The 19,155-nt window shown below is 30.5% G+C and overlaps 9 protein-coding genes across 9 annotated transcripts; 4 read left to right on the top strand and 5 right to left on the bottom strand.

The window, feature by feature from the left end:
* Positions 1–246: 246 nt before the first annotated feature.
* On the bottom strand, positions 247–3,151 carry PPL_12205 (M1 family metallopeptidase; the record flags this gene model as incomplete). The annotated part of the gene is made up of 5 exons (XM_020582946.1): positions 247–1,406; positions 1,441–1,837; positions 1,920–2,268; positions 2,349–2,901; positions 3,145–3,151. 5 exons carry the CDS (start codon positions 3,149–3,151, stop codon positions 247–249), a joined length of 2,466 nt encoding a protein of 821 aa, XP_020429727.1.
* A 1,233-nt stretch (positions 3,152–4,384) lies between these two features.
* Positions 4,385–5,458, top strand: PPL_12206 (Saf4/Yju2 family protein; the record flags this gene model as incomplete). The annotated part of the gene is made up of 2 exons (XM_020582947.1): positions 4,385–4,690; positions 4,787–5,458. The coding sequence occupies 2 exons, from the start codon at positions 4,385–4,387 to the stop codon at positions 5,456–5,458; spliced, it is 978 nt and encodes a 325-aa protein (XP_020429728.1).
* A 171-nt stretch (positions 5,459–5,629) lies between these two features.
* PPL_12207 (bL28 family ribosomal protein) lies at positions 5,630–6,183 on the bottom strand (the record flags this gene model as incomplete). Its single annotated transcript, XM_020582948.1, has 2 exons — positions 5,630–5,909; positions 6,035–6,183. The coding sequence occupies 2 exons, from the start codon at positions 6,181–6,183 to the stop codon at positions 5,630–5,632; spliced, it is 429 nt and encodes a 142-aa protein (XP_020429729.1).
* Positions 6,184–6,456: 273 nt separating this feature from the next.
* PPL_12208 (G-protein-coupled receptor family protein) lies at positions 6,457–8,263 on the bottom strand (the record flags this gene model as incomplete). The annotated part of the gene is made up of 4 exons (XM_020582949.1): positions 6,457–7,246; positions 7,316–7,443; positions 7,541–7,834; positions 8,234–8,263. 4 exons carry the CDS (start codon positions 8,261–8,263, stop codon positions 6,457–6,459), a joined length of 1,242 nt encoding a protein of 413 aa, XP_020429730.1.
* A 918-nt stretch (positions 8,264–9,181) lies between these two features.
* On the top strand, positions 9,182–11,355 carry PPL_12209 (uncharacterized protein; the record flags this gene model as incomplete). Its single annotated transcript, XM_020582950.1, has 4 exons — positions 9,182–9,811; positions 9,908–10,559; positions 10,692–11,059; positions 11,308–11,355. 4 exons carry the CDS (start codon positions 9,182–9,184, stop codon positions 11,353–11,355), a joined length of 1,698 nt encoding a protein of 565 aa, XP_020429731.1.
* Positions 11,356–11,485: 130 nt separating this feature from the next.
* Positions 11,486–13,218, bottom strand: bkdC (dihydrolipoyl transacylase; the record flags this gene model as incomplete). The annotated part of the gene is made up of 3 exons (XM_020582951.1): positions 11,486–11,917; positions 12,034–12,753; positions 12,850–13,218. 3 exons carry the CDS (start codon positions 13,216–13,218, stop codon positions 11,486–11,488), a joined length of 1,521 nt encoding a protein of 506 aa, XP_020429732.1.
* Positions 13,219–13,901: 683 nt separating this feature from the next.
* On the top strand, positions 13,902–15,402 carry nacB (nascent polypeptide-associated complex subunit family protein; the record flags this gene model as incomplete). Its single annotated transcript, XM_020582952.1, has 3 exons — positions 13,902–13,905; positions 14,850–15,131; positions 15,242–15,402. 3 exons carry the CDS (start codon positions 13,902–13,904, stop codon positions 15,400–15,402), a joined length of 447 nt encoding a protein of 148 aa, XP_020429733.1.
* Positions 15,403–15,661: 259 nt separating this feature from the next.
* PPL_12212 (CobW family GTP-binding protein) lies at positions 15,662–17,130 on the top strand (the record flags this gene model as incomplete). Its single annotated transcript, XM_020582953.1, has 4 exons — positions 15,662–15,730; positions 15,853–16,074; positions 16,183–16,814; positions 17,100–17,130. The coding sequence occupies 4 exons, from the start codon at positions 15,662–15,664 to the stop codon at positions 17,128–17,130; spliced, it is 954 nt and encodes a 317-aa protein (XP_020429734.1).
* A 75-nt stretch (positions 17,131–17,205) lies between these two features.
* Positions 17,206–18,703, bottom strand: yipf1 (Yip1 family protein; the record flags this gene model as incomplete). Its single annotated transcript, XM_020582954.1, has 5 exons — positions 17,206–17,690; positions 17,773–17,861; positions 17,953–18,142; positions 18,261–18,359; positions 18,463–18,703. 5 exons carry the CDS (start codon positions 18,701–18,703, stop codon positions 17,206–17,208), a joined length of 1,104 nt encoding a protein of 367 aa, XP_020429735.1.
* Positions 18,704–19,155: the final 452 nt, after the last annotated feature.

The raw sequence follows: 19,155 nt of genomic DNA on the forward strand, positions 1-19,155 counted from the left end.
GATAAGAGAACGACCAAAAAACATACACTTTATTTCAAATATTTTAATAAATAATTTAAATTCTATTTAATTCAAAGAGGTACAAACAAGGAGTTATTCCTATTTATTCAGATTTATCTCTAATAATATCCACCAAAATTAAAAATTATTTTTTTAAAAAAAAAAGTTCAATTTTAACGATTTTCAAAAAAAATAGTATTTCAATCATTATACTTATAAAATTATAAATTGTTTAATTTTTTCTCATTATTTCTCATTTGAGTTTAACCAATTACCCAATACATTGTTGAAAGAGTTGAAGAATCTCTCATTGTTTTCCATATCTTCGAGAGATTGCTTGGTGGAACGATCAGCAACAGGGATGATATGTTCTGAAAAGAACTTTTGATAGAATTGAATTTGTGTTGCATTCGCTCTTTTCGGGAGTGAACTGCTGATCAATCGAATGATGAGTCTTGATTCACCAAATACCTTTTTGATTGAATCGAAATTCGATACAAAGTAATCCCACACAAGTGGTTGTGCACTTGTTGGAATGGCTGCCCAACCAATATAGGTATCTTGAGATCTGACATCGGATGACAATGAGAAGTCAAGTGCTTTCTTGATCAAATCGGGTTTAGTTGTGCTTGACAATGAACGGAGATACAAATTTTTGTCAGCGGAAACATTGGATTTGCGATATTCTTCAATGACACATTGTTGGTCAACCTCATTTCCATGCAGTACTGTAGTTTGTAATACATAATGTTTGATATCTGATTGAAGTTTGTTCAGAGCATCTCTAAACTCATTGAAATAGGTACGACTTTGAATCATAACGTGGAGATCACCGAGTTGACCAAGTGTGATATGGATTCTCTCACGTAAGAGAGCTTGTCCAGATGATTCCTCTGATGAATCTTTTGGTGGTAGGAATCCAACTTTTGTTGCGATTGGTTTGTAGAGTTGCAATAGGAATGTCTTGAATTTCTCAAAGTAATTACTGCCAAGTGATAGATCATAGAGTTGACCCAATTTTGAAACGATCGAATCCCAAATCGCAGATTCTGTTTCATTGATAAAACCAGATACCAAATCCATAAACATTGAAATTGGTGCGATTCCAGCTCTACACATCTCAAATGTATCAGATAGAATACCAAGACGATCGGTTGCTGGTAATGAAAGTGATTTGATTGATGGAATCAATGACTTGATCATTTCACTATCATATTCAATTCTGAAGTATCCAGATTGTCCAAAGTTTGGTTTCATCCATTGGAATTCAGGAATACAGAATGTCTTTACTTTTTGATCCAACAAAAAGTTAAATGATCCATTGTTTGTTTCGATTTGTACGAAACAATTCCAAATTGGATCATCTGGTTGCTCTTCACCAGAGAGTCTGAATTGACGTTGCGATACTTCAAACAAGGTTTCACCGGCTTGAAGAGTTGCATTTCTTTTGAATTTCAATAGCGGATAGCCAGATTTCTTGGTGAAGTTGTTCATGTAATCGTTGACATTGGTTTCCTGTGACCTCTGAAATAGATTGCCATAGATCCTCAGTCGTAGTATTGCCATAGGAATGTTTCTTGAGATATTGTGATAATCCAAGTCTGAATTGTTCACCAAAACGATTCTCCAACATACGAATAATCAATGAACCTTTCTCGTACGATATGGTATCGAATATCTCAAAGATCTCTGAGGAAGAATGAACTTTAACTTCAACGGGATGAGAGTTTGCCAAGCAATCCAACTCCATCGCTTCGTTATTGATATAATCGATCCAAACGTTCCATTGTGGGAAGAGATGGGTCGGTGACTTTGTTTCCCATGAATGTTGCGAAACCTTCATTCAACCAGAGTTGTGACCACCATGCTGGTGAAACAAGATTGCCAAACCATTGGTGTGCCACCTCATGGCCAATGACATTGGCAATACGTTGTTTTCTACGGACAGGTGTGTTCTTTAATGCCAAAATAGTCGACTCACGATAAGTGATCAATCCCCAGTTCTCCATGGCACCAAATGCAAAATCAGGAATACCGACATGATCACACTTGGTCAGTGGATAAGGAATGTCGAAATACTCGATAAAGTATGAAAGTGAATCAACTGCAATCTGAAGTGCGAAATCACCAGTCTCTCCATCTTTCTTCTTTCCTGGAACTTGATAAACTCTTACTCTGATTCCTTGTTTAGTTTTCGATTCAACATAGTCGAATTCACCAACACAGAATGCAACCAAATAAGTAGACATCACTGGTGTATCTTCAAACCTAATAATATTAAATATCATTAAGTTAGTTATCTTTGGCTATAATAATAAAATAATAAAATAACTAATTAACTAACATACAAATAAGTTTTAGTTGAATTTTCAGAGTGTTCAGTGATTGATTTCTCTTGCATGTTTGAAAGAGCAATATGATTGGATTGAACTGTCAGATTGATTCTGAAGATAGCTTTGAGTGCAGGTTCATCAAAGCATGGGAATGAACGACGTGCATCTGTTGCTGCGAACTGGGTGGTTGCAATGTAACGTTGTTCTCCATCAGCTTGGTAGGATGATCTGTAGAATCCGTTTAGCTTGTCATTCAAGATACCAGTGAACCTGATTGAAAGAACCTTGTTGTTGGAATCAGATGGTTGCAATTCATCTTTGAAGTTGATTATGGCTACCTGTTCTGGTGTATAGTATTCTATTGAAACGGCAGATTGTTCAGAAACAATGTCAGCACTCTGTAACACCAAATCGATCGAATGAAGTATGATTGTTTTGGTAGGTTGCAGCACTCTGATAGAGATATCGACAAAACCACTGAATGTAAAATCATTAAAATTCGGTGTCAAATGTAGTTCATATAGATGAGGAACAACACATTCTGGTAATACTAGCTTGTCACCTTTATCTATTAAATATTTAGTTTCTATCATTTAATTATATATTTGTATTTGTATTTATATATATATTTATATTTTTATTTGTATTTGTATTTGTATTGGTATTGGTATTGGTATTGTATTGAATGTACGTAAGTTCTCTTTAAATAGCAATTGTAAAACATTAGATGTTTATCTATTAATTAAATAATTTGGTGACACATATCTATTTCGAACTTCAATGAAAAAAAAAAAAAAAATAAAATACAAACCAGCCATCTTTTTAATCAGTAAAAGATGAGATGACCATCAATTATTTATAATAAGATTTATTTATTTTTTTTTTCATTTTCTTTCTTTTTTAAGTATATATTATGTCTATGGTTTATAAATTTTAGTGGTATTAATAACTGATTTCTGAAAATTTTAATTTGAAAGTAAGTTTGCTTACCTTTGTTTGAAACTTTAAATGGTTTCCATGAATAACTTTTTCGGATGGCGTTTGTTGTAATGTAGCTGTGGAAGGTGTTTGAGTATTATCGATGGAAGGTTCTTCAATTTGATTCTCAAAGTAGTGTCTCATGTCGATAGAGGAAGCCGATGCATATCCACTGCTACCATGGAGCCAGTACTCTCCATTCAGCGTAGGTGGAAACAATACCAAACATTCTCTGGTCCGTACAGGTTTTTTAGTCTAATCATGTAGTCATATATTTGGCCATGAAGCTTTTCGCTCTCCATTATAGAGGCTCCAGGATTCTTCACTGCGATTACAAATTGGAATTCCTAATTTGGTAACAATAACCCAGATATCTGGTGTAATGCCAGTAATACCAAGCTCATTGTAACAACATAATTCCTCTTTTAAACCACATGCTTCGAATGTTTGATTTGCTTTTTACTTTACTTTAAATAACAAACTGTAGAATGTATATATCATATATTGAAAATAAACAATAAAATTTAAACTAAACATACATTGCTTTAGAAACCTATAGGATCATTTTAAAAGCACAAAAATAGTGAAAAAGTGTTTGTTGTAATAATAATAATAAAATAAGAATTATTTATTCCTTTGATTTTTGATTAATCTAAATATCAATAATTAATGTTCATCTATCGTAAATATTCACTTTAATAAGAATATCTATTATTATCAAAAAAAAAGAATAATAATAATAAAATTAAAAAAAAATTTACAAAACTGGTGATCATTTAAATCGATAGTTTTTTTTTTAATTGAATTTTAAAATAAATAATTAAATATCTTTGATCAATGAATACTAATATATTGTAGAACTTTCAAAGAACATAGTGTTTTGTTGCATTATAATATATATTAATTTGAATGTACACTCAACGGGTGTGTTCTCATTTTTGTATTTTTTTTTTATTTTCATTTTTTTGTTTATTCAATTTTATTTTTAAAAATAAATAGAATAGATATTAATATTTGTATAGTTTCTAGTTAATATTATAGATATATTTATTTTTGTTTGATAAATACAATAAATGAGTCAAGCAACAAATAAGTACTATCCTTCAGATTGGGATCCGAAACATGGATCGATTAATAAGTTTGTTGGATCACATCCATATGGTAAGAGAGCAAGGAAGATCGATCAAGGTATTCTAACGGTTAGATTCGAAATGCCATACAATGTTTGGTGTTTAAAGTGTAACAATCATATTGGTAAGGGTGTACGATACAACGCAGAGAAGAAACAAGCTGGAAAGTACCTCTCTTCAAAGATATGGTCATTCAAAATGAAATGTCATTTATGTGATAACTATTTCGAGATACAAACTGATCCTGAAGTATGTACATAACACAACATAACATCACATTTTATTCATATATATAACAAAGATACTAATAATTTTGTTTGTTTATTTGTTTGTTTCGTTCTATAGAATACGGAATTTAAGATGGTATCTGGTTTGAGAAGAAAAGATGAATCGTGGGAACATGATGAATCGGCGATACCTATCAAGGTTAGGGAAGGCGATGTCGAGAGCAAGATGGAGAATGATCCGATCTATCGGTTGGAGTATGTCAATGCCGATCGTGAGGTCGGCCGAAAGATGGAATCTACACTGACGCGTCTATACAATCAGGCAAAGAGTCGGTCAGAGCATGACTATGAACTGTCGTCGATGATGAGGAAATCGTTTCGTGAACAAAAGAAAGAGGATCTCGCAGCAAAGAAAGAACAAGAGAGTAGAGGTATCACCATCGATCTCCTACCAATTTCAAAACAAGACATAGAGGAGGCATCGAAAACAAGCTTCTTGGCATCGACAAAGTTAAAAGCAGAACAACTTCGTACAATGAAAAGAGAAGATATTATGTCTTCATCCATTTTACCAACAAAAACAAAAACATCATCTACTTCAACAAGTTCTACATCATCTTCACACACACCAAAAACAACAACAACTACAACTACAACAACAACACTTAAAGATAAAGAAGAGAAAAGAAAAGAAATACTGCGGAAGAAGTCAAGATTGGATCCATCTTTATTTAAGAATAATAAACCATCTACCATCGGTACATTATTCTCTACAAGTCTGTATAAATAATAATAATAATATAATATAAATTAAAATAAAAAAATAATCATACAAAAAAAGATAGATAATAATTGATATCTTTCTATCTTTGTATGTTACTTGTATATATAATATATTTTAACATCTATTTATTATTATTATTACTATTTTAATATACTTTTAATTTATTTATTTATTTATTTATTGAGTTGCTGTTGATGTTGATTGTAGTAAATCTTCTTCTTCTTTCAAAATTAACTCTGCTTTTTCTCTCAAAGTTGATTTCAACAGTACTTTCAAATCTGAACCAAGCTTTGAATCTAAATCTTTATCTTTTGTGTTGATTATGTAGTTGTCAAAGTTACCGGCTTTATCGATACATCTCATTGTGTAGGTAGTAACATCAACTTTGATGTCTTGATTTAAAATATCGCTATGGTATGTCTTTGATTGTACATTTGGTTTCCATGTTCTACGAGTCCTATATTATCGTTTTAAAGAGTAATCATCATATTTCATTAATAACTAACTAACTAATTGACTGACTAACTAACTAACTAACTAACTATTCTTTCCTTAATGACTGGTCTTGTTGAAAGTACATACTTTTTATGTGAAAAACTTATAGAATTACCATATTGAATGGTTCTTCCACCGTATAATGCTCTTTGTGCACGCTTCAGGATGTTAGCGCTATGTGGGTTATTTGATGCTCTAGTGAACATCGAATTGATAACATTATTCATCATCGACATTGTTTATTAAGTAATCTAATCTAAATAAAAAGTATATATTCTATAAACTACAAAACAAAAAACTGATATGATAAATTATCTGATGAATCTGATCAATTAAAAAACACGAAAGAATTTTTGATCAAAAAAAAAAAAAAAAAAATTTTTTAAAAAGTTTGTACAAAGAGTTTATTAATAATATGAAATCGATCAAATAAGATAGTTAAGTTCCACCCACTATTAATATATATTACTTTAAATAATTAAATATTTAGTTGTCGTTCAACTTGTTGTTTAATTATTACTATTATTGTCGCTATCGTTATTGTTATCGTTATAGTTACTATTGTTATTAATATCTATACAAAACAATTGATTACTATCATCATTATTATTATCACCCAATTCAGATTCGAATATTGGTTGTTGTAAAATAGTTATTGTTGTTGTTGATGTTGATGTCGTGGGTGTTTTTTGTTGATGTTGTTCAGAATCTTCAGATTCATCATAGACGTTATCGTTATAATTGTTATAGTTGTTGATATTTGGATTGTCAGTTGATCTTCCAAGATTATTGACTCGATAGGAACTTTCACGAAGTGCAGACATTGCAATGGAACCTAGTTCTTCGTCGGACGACTTTGACTTTTCGGTTGTGGATGTCGTTGGTTTACAGGTGGTCATATTCTCCACGAAATTGTCGAGTGCCGGGAAAATGCGAGAGAATAGTTTGACGTAGCTGTAGAACACACGTCGATTGATACAATAGGTGATGAAAATCAAGAGGCCTTGTGTCGGTGCTGTAACAGCTACTATAGTTTGAAATATCACAGAGATCGTACTAGTCTCATCAACGAAGATACCCAAGAATGAAAATATCCAAAACACTCCCAAAGTCGCAAATATCGAAAAGTAAACACGAAACTCTCTCATTCGATTCTTTCTATATTCATTCGGTGACTTTTTGAGAGTGTCACTGATCTCTCTTGCCACGAGAAAGAATATAATACAATTACTAATGAGAATAATCATTCCTGGCACAAAGAATCCATAGAAAATTGGTAAATCCGGTGCCATATAACAACTAATTAAATATTAATATTTATTCCATACTATCTTTTTAATTTAATTTATTTATTTGTTTTATACTTACTATCCATCATATTGTACATAATTATTTGTACTAGCCAAGACTACTACTATAATTAATGGTATTCCCCAGGAAATTAAATGATAATATTTTTCATATGACTCCAATCCTCTATTTTTCCTTACTATCATCTAGATTTGATAAAAAAAAAAAAAAGATTAAATATTAATATTTAATATATTAATTAAATATCTGAAAATATTTATGATGATCTAGATAGATATTTACTTGATAGAAATTTAAGGAAACACAAAAAGTCCATAAAAATTGAGATATAAATAAATAGTGTACCAAGATTGCACTTGGTATGCACATTACTGTATCGTAGTAATTGTATGAAATAAAAAGAAATACATTTCCTAAGAATAAAGATAAACATAAATATATAATTAATTTAATTGGGTAGGTTCTAATTTGTGGAAATATTAGATATGTTATTATTGTAAGTCCTGCCCCAATCAAAGACAGATATAGAAGTACACCTGTTACTTCATCGACAATTGTGAAATCCATCGGATGTTGCTATTATTTTTAAAAATAGATATAAAGACTAAAATAAATATATCTTAATATTTCATAGTAGTATATGAATAGTTAAATATTTGTATTGTAATGGTAATAATAGATAATATATAAATATATATTTGTGGAAAAGTTTGGGTAGATAAAACAATTGTTAATAATTGGGGAGAAGAAAATGGAAACAAAAAAACTAAGTTAAAATTAAATAAGAAAAAGAGACAGTAATCAGTCAATAGCACTTGTAATTTGATATCAAATTCTTCAATCTATAGTTGTTATTGTTGTTGCTGCTACTGTTGTTGTTTTAGACAATCAAAATCAAAATAATAGGGTTCAGTCAACTCAACAAAGATGAATTGTGAAGATCTAATAGAGTGTATATTTAATTTAAATATACACTCTATCGGTGGTGGTGGTGTTCACTATCATTTTAACTCATTGTTAGAGAAATCATACACACACACACCAGTGATCACTTACTTGTAGGAAGAGATAGATAGATAGATAGTGTTATTATTCAATTTTAAATTAATAATTCATTTTCGTGATCAATCATATGATTGATGGTGTATATTGTTGTTATCGCTATTGCAACACACATACAACAAATATATATAAGCACACACACAAACAAAACAAACAAAACAAAACCAATATTATTAAAAACTCATTATTAATTGTATATTATTTTTGGGTGGTTTATATAAAGTTTTATGTTAATTATTTTTATGTTGATGAGTATGGAGCATTAGATCTACCTTATCATAATGTTCCAATCAATTTTTGAGTTTTTATTGTTAACTAAATTTAGTCTTGTTTGATAATTATTTACATTTATTGAATATCTTCAACACAATACATATACGAGATATTAAATGTATTGTTGATGTTGATGTTTGATTTTGATGATGTGGGTTCTACCCATTAGTGTTTTTGTTATTGTCGCTTTTATTATAAAATAAAAAGTCATAGGTGGTACCAAACCAAAACTTATATATTTAATTATATTAATCTCTATTGATATGATATACAATTGTTAATTTAATATTTATTACAATTGTTTTGTTTTTTTTTTTTTTAAAAAAAAAATATATTTATTTATTTGTAGACCAACCAGATTACATTTATTTTAACTAGCGCCACAAATATATATATAATTTGTTAACAAAAGAGTGGTTTGGTTGCTATTTTATTGGTTAATGATTGATTTAATATTAAAAATGATCAAAAAGATTAAAAAAAAAAAAAATTTAATGAAAATAAAAAAAAACGATAAATTAAACGAATCGTTAATTTGATTGACATCATTGCAATATCATATGATAATAAATCTACAAGAATATTAATATGATCAATAGTATAAAATTATTAATAAATAGTGGTGGTGGTGGTAGTAAAGGTATACATCATCATATATATCGATCAATCTTCTCCTTGAAACCCAATGTATATAATAATAATAATAGTTTAACTTTACCTTCAAATCATTCTTTGAATTACTCTGGAAATAATAATATCAATATAAATAGAAATTACTATTGCTCTATATCGAGTGAGAATGACTCGACAATAGCAACAACAACAACGACATCGACAGAAACAACAAAGAAACTTACATCAATAGAAAAGAATAAAGAGAAAAAGAGAAAACAAAAAGAATTGATTTTGAAGCAATTAGAGATTGACGAATCATTACAGGTTGACAATGAATTGACGGATAAAGAACATTTGACACTACTCGATATGAATCGTTCAATGCTATCAAGTAGTAGGTGTACTGGTTGTGGATGTTCTCTGCAGTGCGATCATCCCAATCAACTTGGCTACATACCCAAATCCGTTGCAATCCGATATCTACTAAATAAAAACAAGAAACCGTCAGATACAACAACCTCTGACACATCAGAGGACGATTACTACGATGAAGAATATGAAAAATACAGAAAATTAACAATTGAAGAAGAAGCAAAGAGAAATGTATGTAAAAAATCAAATAATAATAATATTGTATTGCAATGTAATATATTACAATCAAACTAACCGGTTGACAAATATGTTTGTTTATGTTAAAAGTTTGAAAATTTCAGTGTAAAGAATGGTTCAAAGAAGAATATGAATGAAAAGGAAACATGTCAGCGATGTCATATGTTGAAACACTATGGAAAGGTAGTTCCAATTAAGATTCCTGTGGAGGAGTTCAGACATAAGCTATCGCCTATCAAGGACATGAATTGTGTGGTGGTTAAAGTTGTAGATATCATGGATTTCCATGGAACTTTTGTAGAGAACTTTAGAAAAATCATAGGAAACAACCCGGTTATTCTAGTTGGAAACAAGATGGATGTTCTACCTGCGGATATTCATCGTAATCGTATAGAAGACTGGTTGCGTCGTGAGTGCAAACTCCGAGGAATGGTAGTCTCGCATGTAACGCTCCTCTCCAGTGCCAGTCGTGACGGTATCGCCAAATTCATTGTGGAACTCGAAAAGTTGCGTCGTGGACGTGATGTCTTTGTAGTTGGATGTTCAAACGTTGGAAAATCTACATTCCTCAATGCGTTGGTCGATGAATACAGAGAGAAAGTGATATTCAATGAAAATGAACAAGGAAATAGTGGCAGCAGTAACAACAACAACAACCAAGCTAAACCAAGTGCATTGGAACGTGCAACTACATCGATATTCCCTGGAACAACTCTGAATATTATCTCTGTACCGCTATGGAGTAATTCCACGTTGTTTGATACACCGGGTGTCGATAATCCCTATCAAATCACCAAGTTGCTACGTCCGAATGAGCTGAAGATGGTGATTCCGGGCAAGCGTATCAAACCCTCGATCTCTCATATGATAAAAGGCAAATCGATATTCCTTGGTGGTCTCGCTCGAATCGATTATCAAGGTGGCTTGGCAACTTTCACCGTTTACGTATCGAATCATCTGCCAGTGCATATCTGTAAGACCGAGAAGGCAGACGCTCTCTTTGAGCGACAACGCGGCAAGCTACTTTCACCGCCGCTGACAGAGGACCAAGATCGCTTCGACAATGACGAATCAATCAAACTGACACAGGTCAAGCGATTCACTATTACACCGGAGAAGATCGACTTTAAACATACTCATTCCGATATTGTCATTTCTGGGCTTGGATGGATTGCAATCAAACCACTGTCAACCTCTTTACAACCAATGAAAATAACAGTACACACTCCCAAAGGTATAGATGTATCACTTAGAGATCCACTCGTTCCATTTACAGATTCATATAACCTAATAAAATAGTCGAGAAACTTTCTTAAGATCCTAGTTGTGTGAATCAACAATAACAAAAACAAGAAATAATTCAAGACTTTATTATTATTATTATTATTTTTAATCTTTATTAATATTTGATTGATTTAGGGAAATTTCCCTAAATCATCATCATTATTATTATAATTATTATTATTATTACTTTTTTTTTTAATAAATAGTATAATCTTGTAAAAGAATACATCGATTGTATATATATTACAAGTTAAGTTGGTTGTTAATTATCTTTTTTTGTATTTAACATATTGTTGCTTTGTTGTTTTGTTATTTCTTTTTTTGTAATAGTTGTTGTTGTTGTTGTTGTTGTTGTCTTAAGATGTAATAATAATAATAAGTTGATTATTTAGTATCCAATAACATTGTGTTTGGTGTTTCAATGTAGGATTTCAAGAGATTGGAAAAATTAGCCATGGTTGCACCATCGATTACACGGTGATCTGCGGACCAACTGATTTGCATCAAATGAACTGGATATACATTATTGTTTTTATCGAATCTTGGTAGCTTTTGAATCTTACCGATGGCACCGATTGCAACCTCTGGCAAGAGAAGAACTGGCGATGCATAGGTACCTCCGATAGTACCGATGTTTGAAAGTGAGAAAGTACCGCCTGACATATCGTTTGGTGTAAGCTGTCCTGCCAATCCAACCTTTTGTAATCTATTCAACTCTTGAGCGATCTCGAAAATCGACTTGCTCTCAACTCCCTTAATATTTGGTACCAACAAACCTTGTGGTGTATCCATTGCAACACCGATATTATGGTAATTCTAGAATAGAGGAGGGTAGTTGAATTGAGTTTTTGTTTGTGTTTGTGTTTAGTTAGAAAAAACTATTATATTCTTTGATAATATTACTATGTGATTATAATATATAACAATATTACCTTGACAATGATTTCTGTTTCATTTGGTGACATGCTTGAGTTCAATGTTGGATATTTCAAGAGGGCAAGCGAAGTTGCCTTGATCAAGAATGGAAGATAACTTAATTTGATTCCACGTGACTCGGCCATTGGCTTCAATTGTTGTCTTAGAAGCATCAATCCATCCATTAGATATTCGTCGCAATAACCAAAGTGTGGTACGAGTGCAGCGGCATTCATGGTCTTGACCATAACCTTCTTGATACCAGTGATTGGAATACGTGTTTCTCTGTCTTTTTGTGATGAAGCAGTAGCAGCTGGTGTTGGTGCTGGAGTAGTGGCAGCAGCTGGAGCGGCAGCAACAACAGCAGTTTGATTTCCATTGAGGAAATTCAAGAGATCCTCCTTCAAAACACGACCATCCTTACCGTTACCTCTGACCTGACTCAATTTGACACTGTTCAACTTGGCCAAGTGACGAACCGATGGAGTTGCCAATACTTTCAATGGATTTCCACCGACTGTAATAATATTATGTTCGTGATCTGATGATGATGATGATGATGTAGTAGTTGATGCTGATGCTGATGGTGTTGGTGCTGCAGCTGCAACTGGAGCAGAGGCAACTGGAGCAGCGGCACCTCCCTCTGGAATGATATCGACCAATGGTGATCCTACCTTTGCCATATCTCCTACTTTATAATATAACTTTGAAATGACACCATCGTATCTACTTGTAATCTAAAAATATATATATATTAACATTACAATTAATATTCAATTGTTAAAGAATCGGAGATTGATTGTTTGTTGATCATTAAAACAAACTAAACATACCTCTACAGTAGCTTTGTCAGATTGGACATCACAGAGGTGATCGAACTCCTTGATGGAATCACCGACTTTGAAGTGCCAATTGATGATCTCACACTCTGCAATACCTTCACCGATATCTGCCAATTTGAATTGAATTGGTGCAGCACTGGAGTATTGACGAACCGAATATTGCAAGTTGTTACCATTTAGTTTGTTGAGTGAAATACGTTGTTGTTGTTGTTGTTGTTGTTGATTTCCATAAGACATGACATTGTTAGTTGATGATGATGATAATGATCTGCTAACCAATGATAGCGAAGATCTGATCATACTACCACTACCAGAGCCAACCGATGAAACTCTAATCAATCTTTGTAATTGTTTAGACATGTCTCTTTTTTTTCTATATTTTTTTAATTTAATCAACTAATAATAACAAACTAAACTAAACTAAACTAAACTAAACTAAACTAAAGAAATGAATGAAAAAAAATAATGATTTTAAATAACAAAGCGTGTGGAATTAGATAGAACACTTCAAAACACCGATTTTTACAAAAAAAAAAAAAAAACTTTTATGATTTCAAAATCCCAAAAAGAAATTTCAAACTTTGGTCAATATCATAGGCTAAATAATGCTGAGGTACAGCTTAATAGTTGTTTTCAACTTGTTTGCAAAAATATTACAATTTAAAATTTCTTTTATTTATTTATTTTTTTCTCAACAATTAACTATTAATTAATAGATAGTTAATTTGCAAACAAAAAATATAACCACACTTTAATATCAAATGTTAAATGTTAATGAATATAAATACATATTTATATATATATATTTATATATAATTCAATAATATCTTTTATTCTAGAATTATTTTGATTCTTTTTTATATTTAATATTTTCATTTATTTATTTTTTTTGTAGTTATTAAGATAACAAGTTCAGTTCGATAGTGGTTATCAGATAATGGAGATAATCCCAGATTGATATTACTATTATTTATTTTTGTTGTGCATAATGCATTGCCCGATTTACAAATAAAAATAATAAAGTAACGTAGTTCGTAAAAAAAATGGGCAATTTTTTTTATTTATTTCGTACCAAAGTTTTGTTTTGATTTTTTTTAATTTTTTTTTAAGTTTTTTTACCATAGTTTTTTGACATAGTTCACTAACATTAATCTTTCCTTCTTTTTTTTTTTTTTTTTTTTTTGATAGACAGACATATACAAGTAGGTAGCTGATTATCATTACTTCAAAATTCAAAGAATAATAATGTGATCAATTTCAATGTGTTATGAATAGTCAATTATCATCTTAATTTAGATTGTTTTTATTTATTATTTATTGTTTTCCAGTGTAGAGATACGAGTAAATAAAAATAATAGAATTCTAGAATTTTAGATTAATAATAAAATGATAATAAAATAAGTTTTAGAAAAGAATAAAATTAGAATAACAACAATAATAATAACAATAATACAATAGCAATAAAATTCAATGCAATTGCATACAAGTAATAGGAATTATTATTATTGAACTTAAGATGAAAACAATTCAGATTTAAGATTTTTTATAGCGCATTGCTTTACTTTCGATTTTAATCGAAAACGAAACGAACCTATATATCAATCAATAATTTTGAAGCATTTGTTTTTAGTAAAAGTCGTAGAATAATAACAGTAGACACACCAACCTTTCAATTCACCATTTGTTACTAGATTTAGTTTTTGTTTTTTTATTTTTATTTTTAAAAAAAAATTCACATATTATCTATTACACACATATTTGTTTTGTTACGCATAAACTAAACCAACTCAAAACAGCAATTTTATCGATAAAAATCTTTTTTTTATAGTTTTGCTATTATTATTTTTTTAAAACTATAGTTTTTTTTTTGTTTTTTTGTACAATAACAATTGTGAAATAATATCATAATAATAATAATTAAAAATCGAATAAAAAGTTGTATATAATTTTTGTATTAATATTCAAAATTCATTAAAATTTATTAATAATAGCAATGGACGTTAACATTGAGAAGTTGAACAAATTGGCCGAGAAAGTACGTACTGGTGGTCCAGGTTCAGTCCGTAGAAAGAAGCAAGTAGTCCACAACAAGGCTGGTGGTGTTGACAACAGACAACTCCAAGCTAAGCTCCAATCCCTCGGTGTCAGACCAATCCAAGGTATTGAAGAAGTCAACCTCTTCAAGACTGACGGTACTATCATCCACTTCGATAACCCACATGTCCAAACCGCCCAAAAGACATTTGTCGTCTCTGGTACCGCTCAAAACAAGAGTAAGTAAAAAAAACAAAAAAAAACATTCATAAAAACAACAAAAAGTCTTACAAATTGTTACTTCTTTTTCTCTTTCTTTTTTATTTACTTCTCACAATATAAATAATAGCCCTCCAAGAGCTCCTTCCAGGTATCATCAGTCACCTCGGAGCTGACAACATCGAAAACTTAAAGAAAATCGCCGAGCAATTCCAAGTAAGAGGAGACAACAAGGCTGATGATGATGTCCCAACCCTCGTCGACAACTTTGAAACTGCCGCTCAAAACTAAAATAATTAAATTAAACTAAAAACTTTTTTATTATATAACAAAAAAAGAAGAAAAAAAAAAACAAAAAGAATCAACAAATTTTGAAGTCATTATTACTTGTTTATTTTAAATTGATTTTAATTTAATTATTTTTTTTCCTCGTCTTTTTTTTTTTTAAATTGAATTTCATTAATTGTAATTTAATAATAATCTCATCTGCATCTTTAATATTATTATTATTTTAATTATTATTTTAAATAAAAAGATAAAATACAAATAAATGACAACGAATAATAATGATATAAAAGTACCGGTTACTTTAATTTCCGGATTTTTAGGTGCTGGAAAAGTATGTTATACATGGCTAGTGTTATCAATTTAGTTTTGTTTACTAATTAGAGATGATTATCTATCTATCTATAACCGGTTATCTTTTAGACAACATTTTTAAATTATATTTTGAATGAACAGAATGAAAAGAAAATAGCGGTTATACAAAATGAGTATGGATCTGGTATTGGTATAGAAACTGCAATGATTAGAGGTGAAGATGGTAGTAAGGTATCAGAGTGGTTAGAGTTTCCAAATGGTTGCATTTGTTGCACTGTTAAGGATGACTTTTTGAAGTCTGTAGAGGATCTTTTAAAGAGAAAAGATAAATTTGATTATATTTTAATTGAATCAACTGGAATGGTAATTAATAATGATTATTTATTCTATAGATAGTTAGATTAACTATTTATTATTAACATAGTAAATTGGTTTATTTATTTTTTTTTTTTTTTTTTGAATTGGTAATAGGGTGATCCTGGACAGATTAGTTCTTCGCTTTGGGTTGATGATGAACTTGGATCGCCTGTCTATTTGGATAGTATCATTACTGTGGTGGATTGTAAGAATATTCTTAGACAGATCGACGAGCATGACAATCCGATGCCCAACGACAAGATGAGATATTCAAGTGAAGCGGAACGGCAGATTGCATTTGGTGATGTGATTCTATTGAACAAAGTTGATTTGGTGGATGACAAGCAACTTGCCGAGATCAACAAACGAATCAAAGAGATCAATCCATTCTGCAAGATCATACAGACCACCAGATCAGTAGTGTCACTCGATTCAGTATTGAATATAAAGTCATATACACCAAATCTAGAAGTAATCAAATCTTATTTAGATGTACAAAACAATAATAGCAAAGGTAATAATGAGCATGGAGAATGTAATCATGATCACGATCATACAGATGGATCTAGTTGTAGTGATAAACAACATAATCATTCAAGTCGTGTCAATACTATTTGTTTGGAGAGTGAAGGTTCAATAGATTTGATCGAGTTGAATAGATGGATAGGTTCACTGGTATGGGAAGACTACAAAGATAGAATCTTTAGAATGAAAGGTTTGGTTGCAGTCAAAGGTGAACAAGAGAAGTACATTCTTCAAGGTGTATACGAAACATTTGAAACACTGCCTTCTGGAATCAAATGGGGCACCGAGCTACCAAAGAACAAACTTGTATTCATAGGTGAGAACTTGATACAATCAGATTTTGAACAATCATTTCAAACACTTTGCAAGAAATAACAAACAACCTCAAACAACAAGCAACAATAACAACAACAATCAAATCTTTTAAATAATAATAATAATAAAGTTAATTGTGTTTTATTTCATTTTGTTTTGTTTTTGAAAGGAAAGGATTATTAATTAATAAGGAGAGATTGGAATAACAAATTTGATAGATAAAAATATTATAAATCTTAAGTGTTTGTTTTGATTTTGATTTTGATTTGATTTTGAATATGTTTTGTCTTGTCTTGTTTAGGCAGTGGTTGTGGAGTTACCAGTGGAACTGCCAGTGGTGGTTGTTGTTGGTGTTAGAGTTGGAGTTGGTGATGGAGTTGGAGTTACGACGAATTGACCGTCGGTGTTGTTGGCAAAGAAGTAGAGTTTCAAGAGTAGTGCAAGACCCAAGTGAAGTGCGGCAATTCCACCACAGATGATGAGACCTCTCTTGGTGTAGTCACCCTTGAGCGGTGCAAATACGTTGGTAACGAGGAATGCACCAGAGACCAATGTGCATACACCGACGACGATCCACTGAACGAGACCCACAGGAATCAAACAGATAATCGATGCTGGAATAAAGATAAACAGTGCGTATCCATAGATACAAAGCATATCCAAAATACGTAGTCCAAGTTTCATCCACTTGAAAATACCCCAAAGTACCAATGGAATAACCAAAGCATATCCATAGATTGCAATTGCACTATATACAACTGTTTTGAAATTTGCTTCCCATACTATAATAATAATAACAATAAAAATATTAGTTGAGTTTGTTTCTTAATTATATATATATTTATCTCTAATTAAAATACAAACATTTATGATCAGAGTGGAAATAGGAATTTAAATTTGCAGTGGCAGCAATAATAAATACTAATGTAGTTGTTACCCAGAATGGTCCATAACTAAACAAGAAAGAAAGAGGTGAGAAAGAGTTATTAAAATTGAATTAGAGTTGAAGTTGTATAAAGCAATGATCATTTAACTAAATCTTACATATCTGGATTCTCTCTAATTAAGTCAAAGAATGAAAACTTGATTGGTATCATTGATCTTAGTAAACGATGAGCAACTTCGGTTGTGTCAACATTGAATAGGAATCTGTAGTATTGTGGTTGATAAAAGCTATATTTCTTTTGATCTGCTTGTCCTTCGCTATTGAGGTTGACAGTCTCTGAGAAGTCAGCTATCAAAAATTAAATTACAATATTCATTTGGATTAGTTTCATTCGATCATCATATGATGACGACATTCTAAAGTTTGTTTTGTTTTGTTCATAAAAATAGATAGATAGATAGATTACCTTCAGGTACATTGATACCACCTCCACCGATTCTATTATTATTATTATTACTATTGTTATTTGATTTTGAATTTACATCTATTGTTGCATGTTCGAAGCCTATATATATTATAATAAGTTCAGTTGATTTTGTTAATAATCAAATATATGATATATATTCATTCTGATTTTTCATAGCTATTGGTAGTTATTTATAACTTACTCTGAAATTGTAGATCAGGTTGATATTGAGTACTTTGTTTTGGAGCACTGCTGTAATCATCAAAGTTTACATTGGTGTTTGTAAAGATTGCTTGTGGTTGGTTGTTATATTGATTGTTAACATTGTTATTTGTATTGTTGTTGGTATTATTATTGATATTATTATTATTTGTTTGAGTTGGTGAAGTGGTGGGTACATCCGTATAGAATGGATTACCATCATCATGATTATTATAACTCATTTTTATACAACTCTTTTCTTATAAATATATTTATTCTCTCGGTGATTAAATTTAGTTTGTCTTATTATCTATATCTCTATCTTCTTTTCTAAAACTTTATCTTTTATCTTTTTATCTTTATATTAAATTTACAATATTAACAACTAACTAACTACAATATATTTTTAAAAAAAAAAAAAAACAATCTATTTGTTCAATATGATCTTCTACTACTACTACTTGTAAGTAAACAATATAAAAAATATATATATAATAATAGTACTACTAATTATTAAAACAAATAATAAAATAAAAAAAAGTAAAAATATGAAAATTTTTTTAAAAGGGTGTGTGTGTTGAATAAACATAATGATAGAATACGTGGTTAATATTATTAATTTTTGAAATTCAAATTATTTCTTAATTAAATAAGATATCAAAAGTTAGTGATTGTTTAAGACAACTTTGCTTTA

This window comes from Heterostelium album (assembly GCF_000004825.1).
Source record: "Heterostelium album PN500 unplaced genomic scaffold PPL_scaffold10, whole genome shotgun sequence".
NCBI lineage: Eukaryota > Evosea > Eumycetozoa > Acytosteliales > Acytosteliaceae > Heterostelium > Heterostelium album.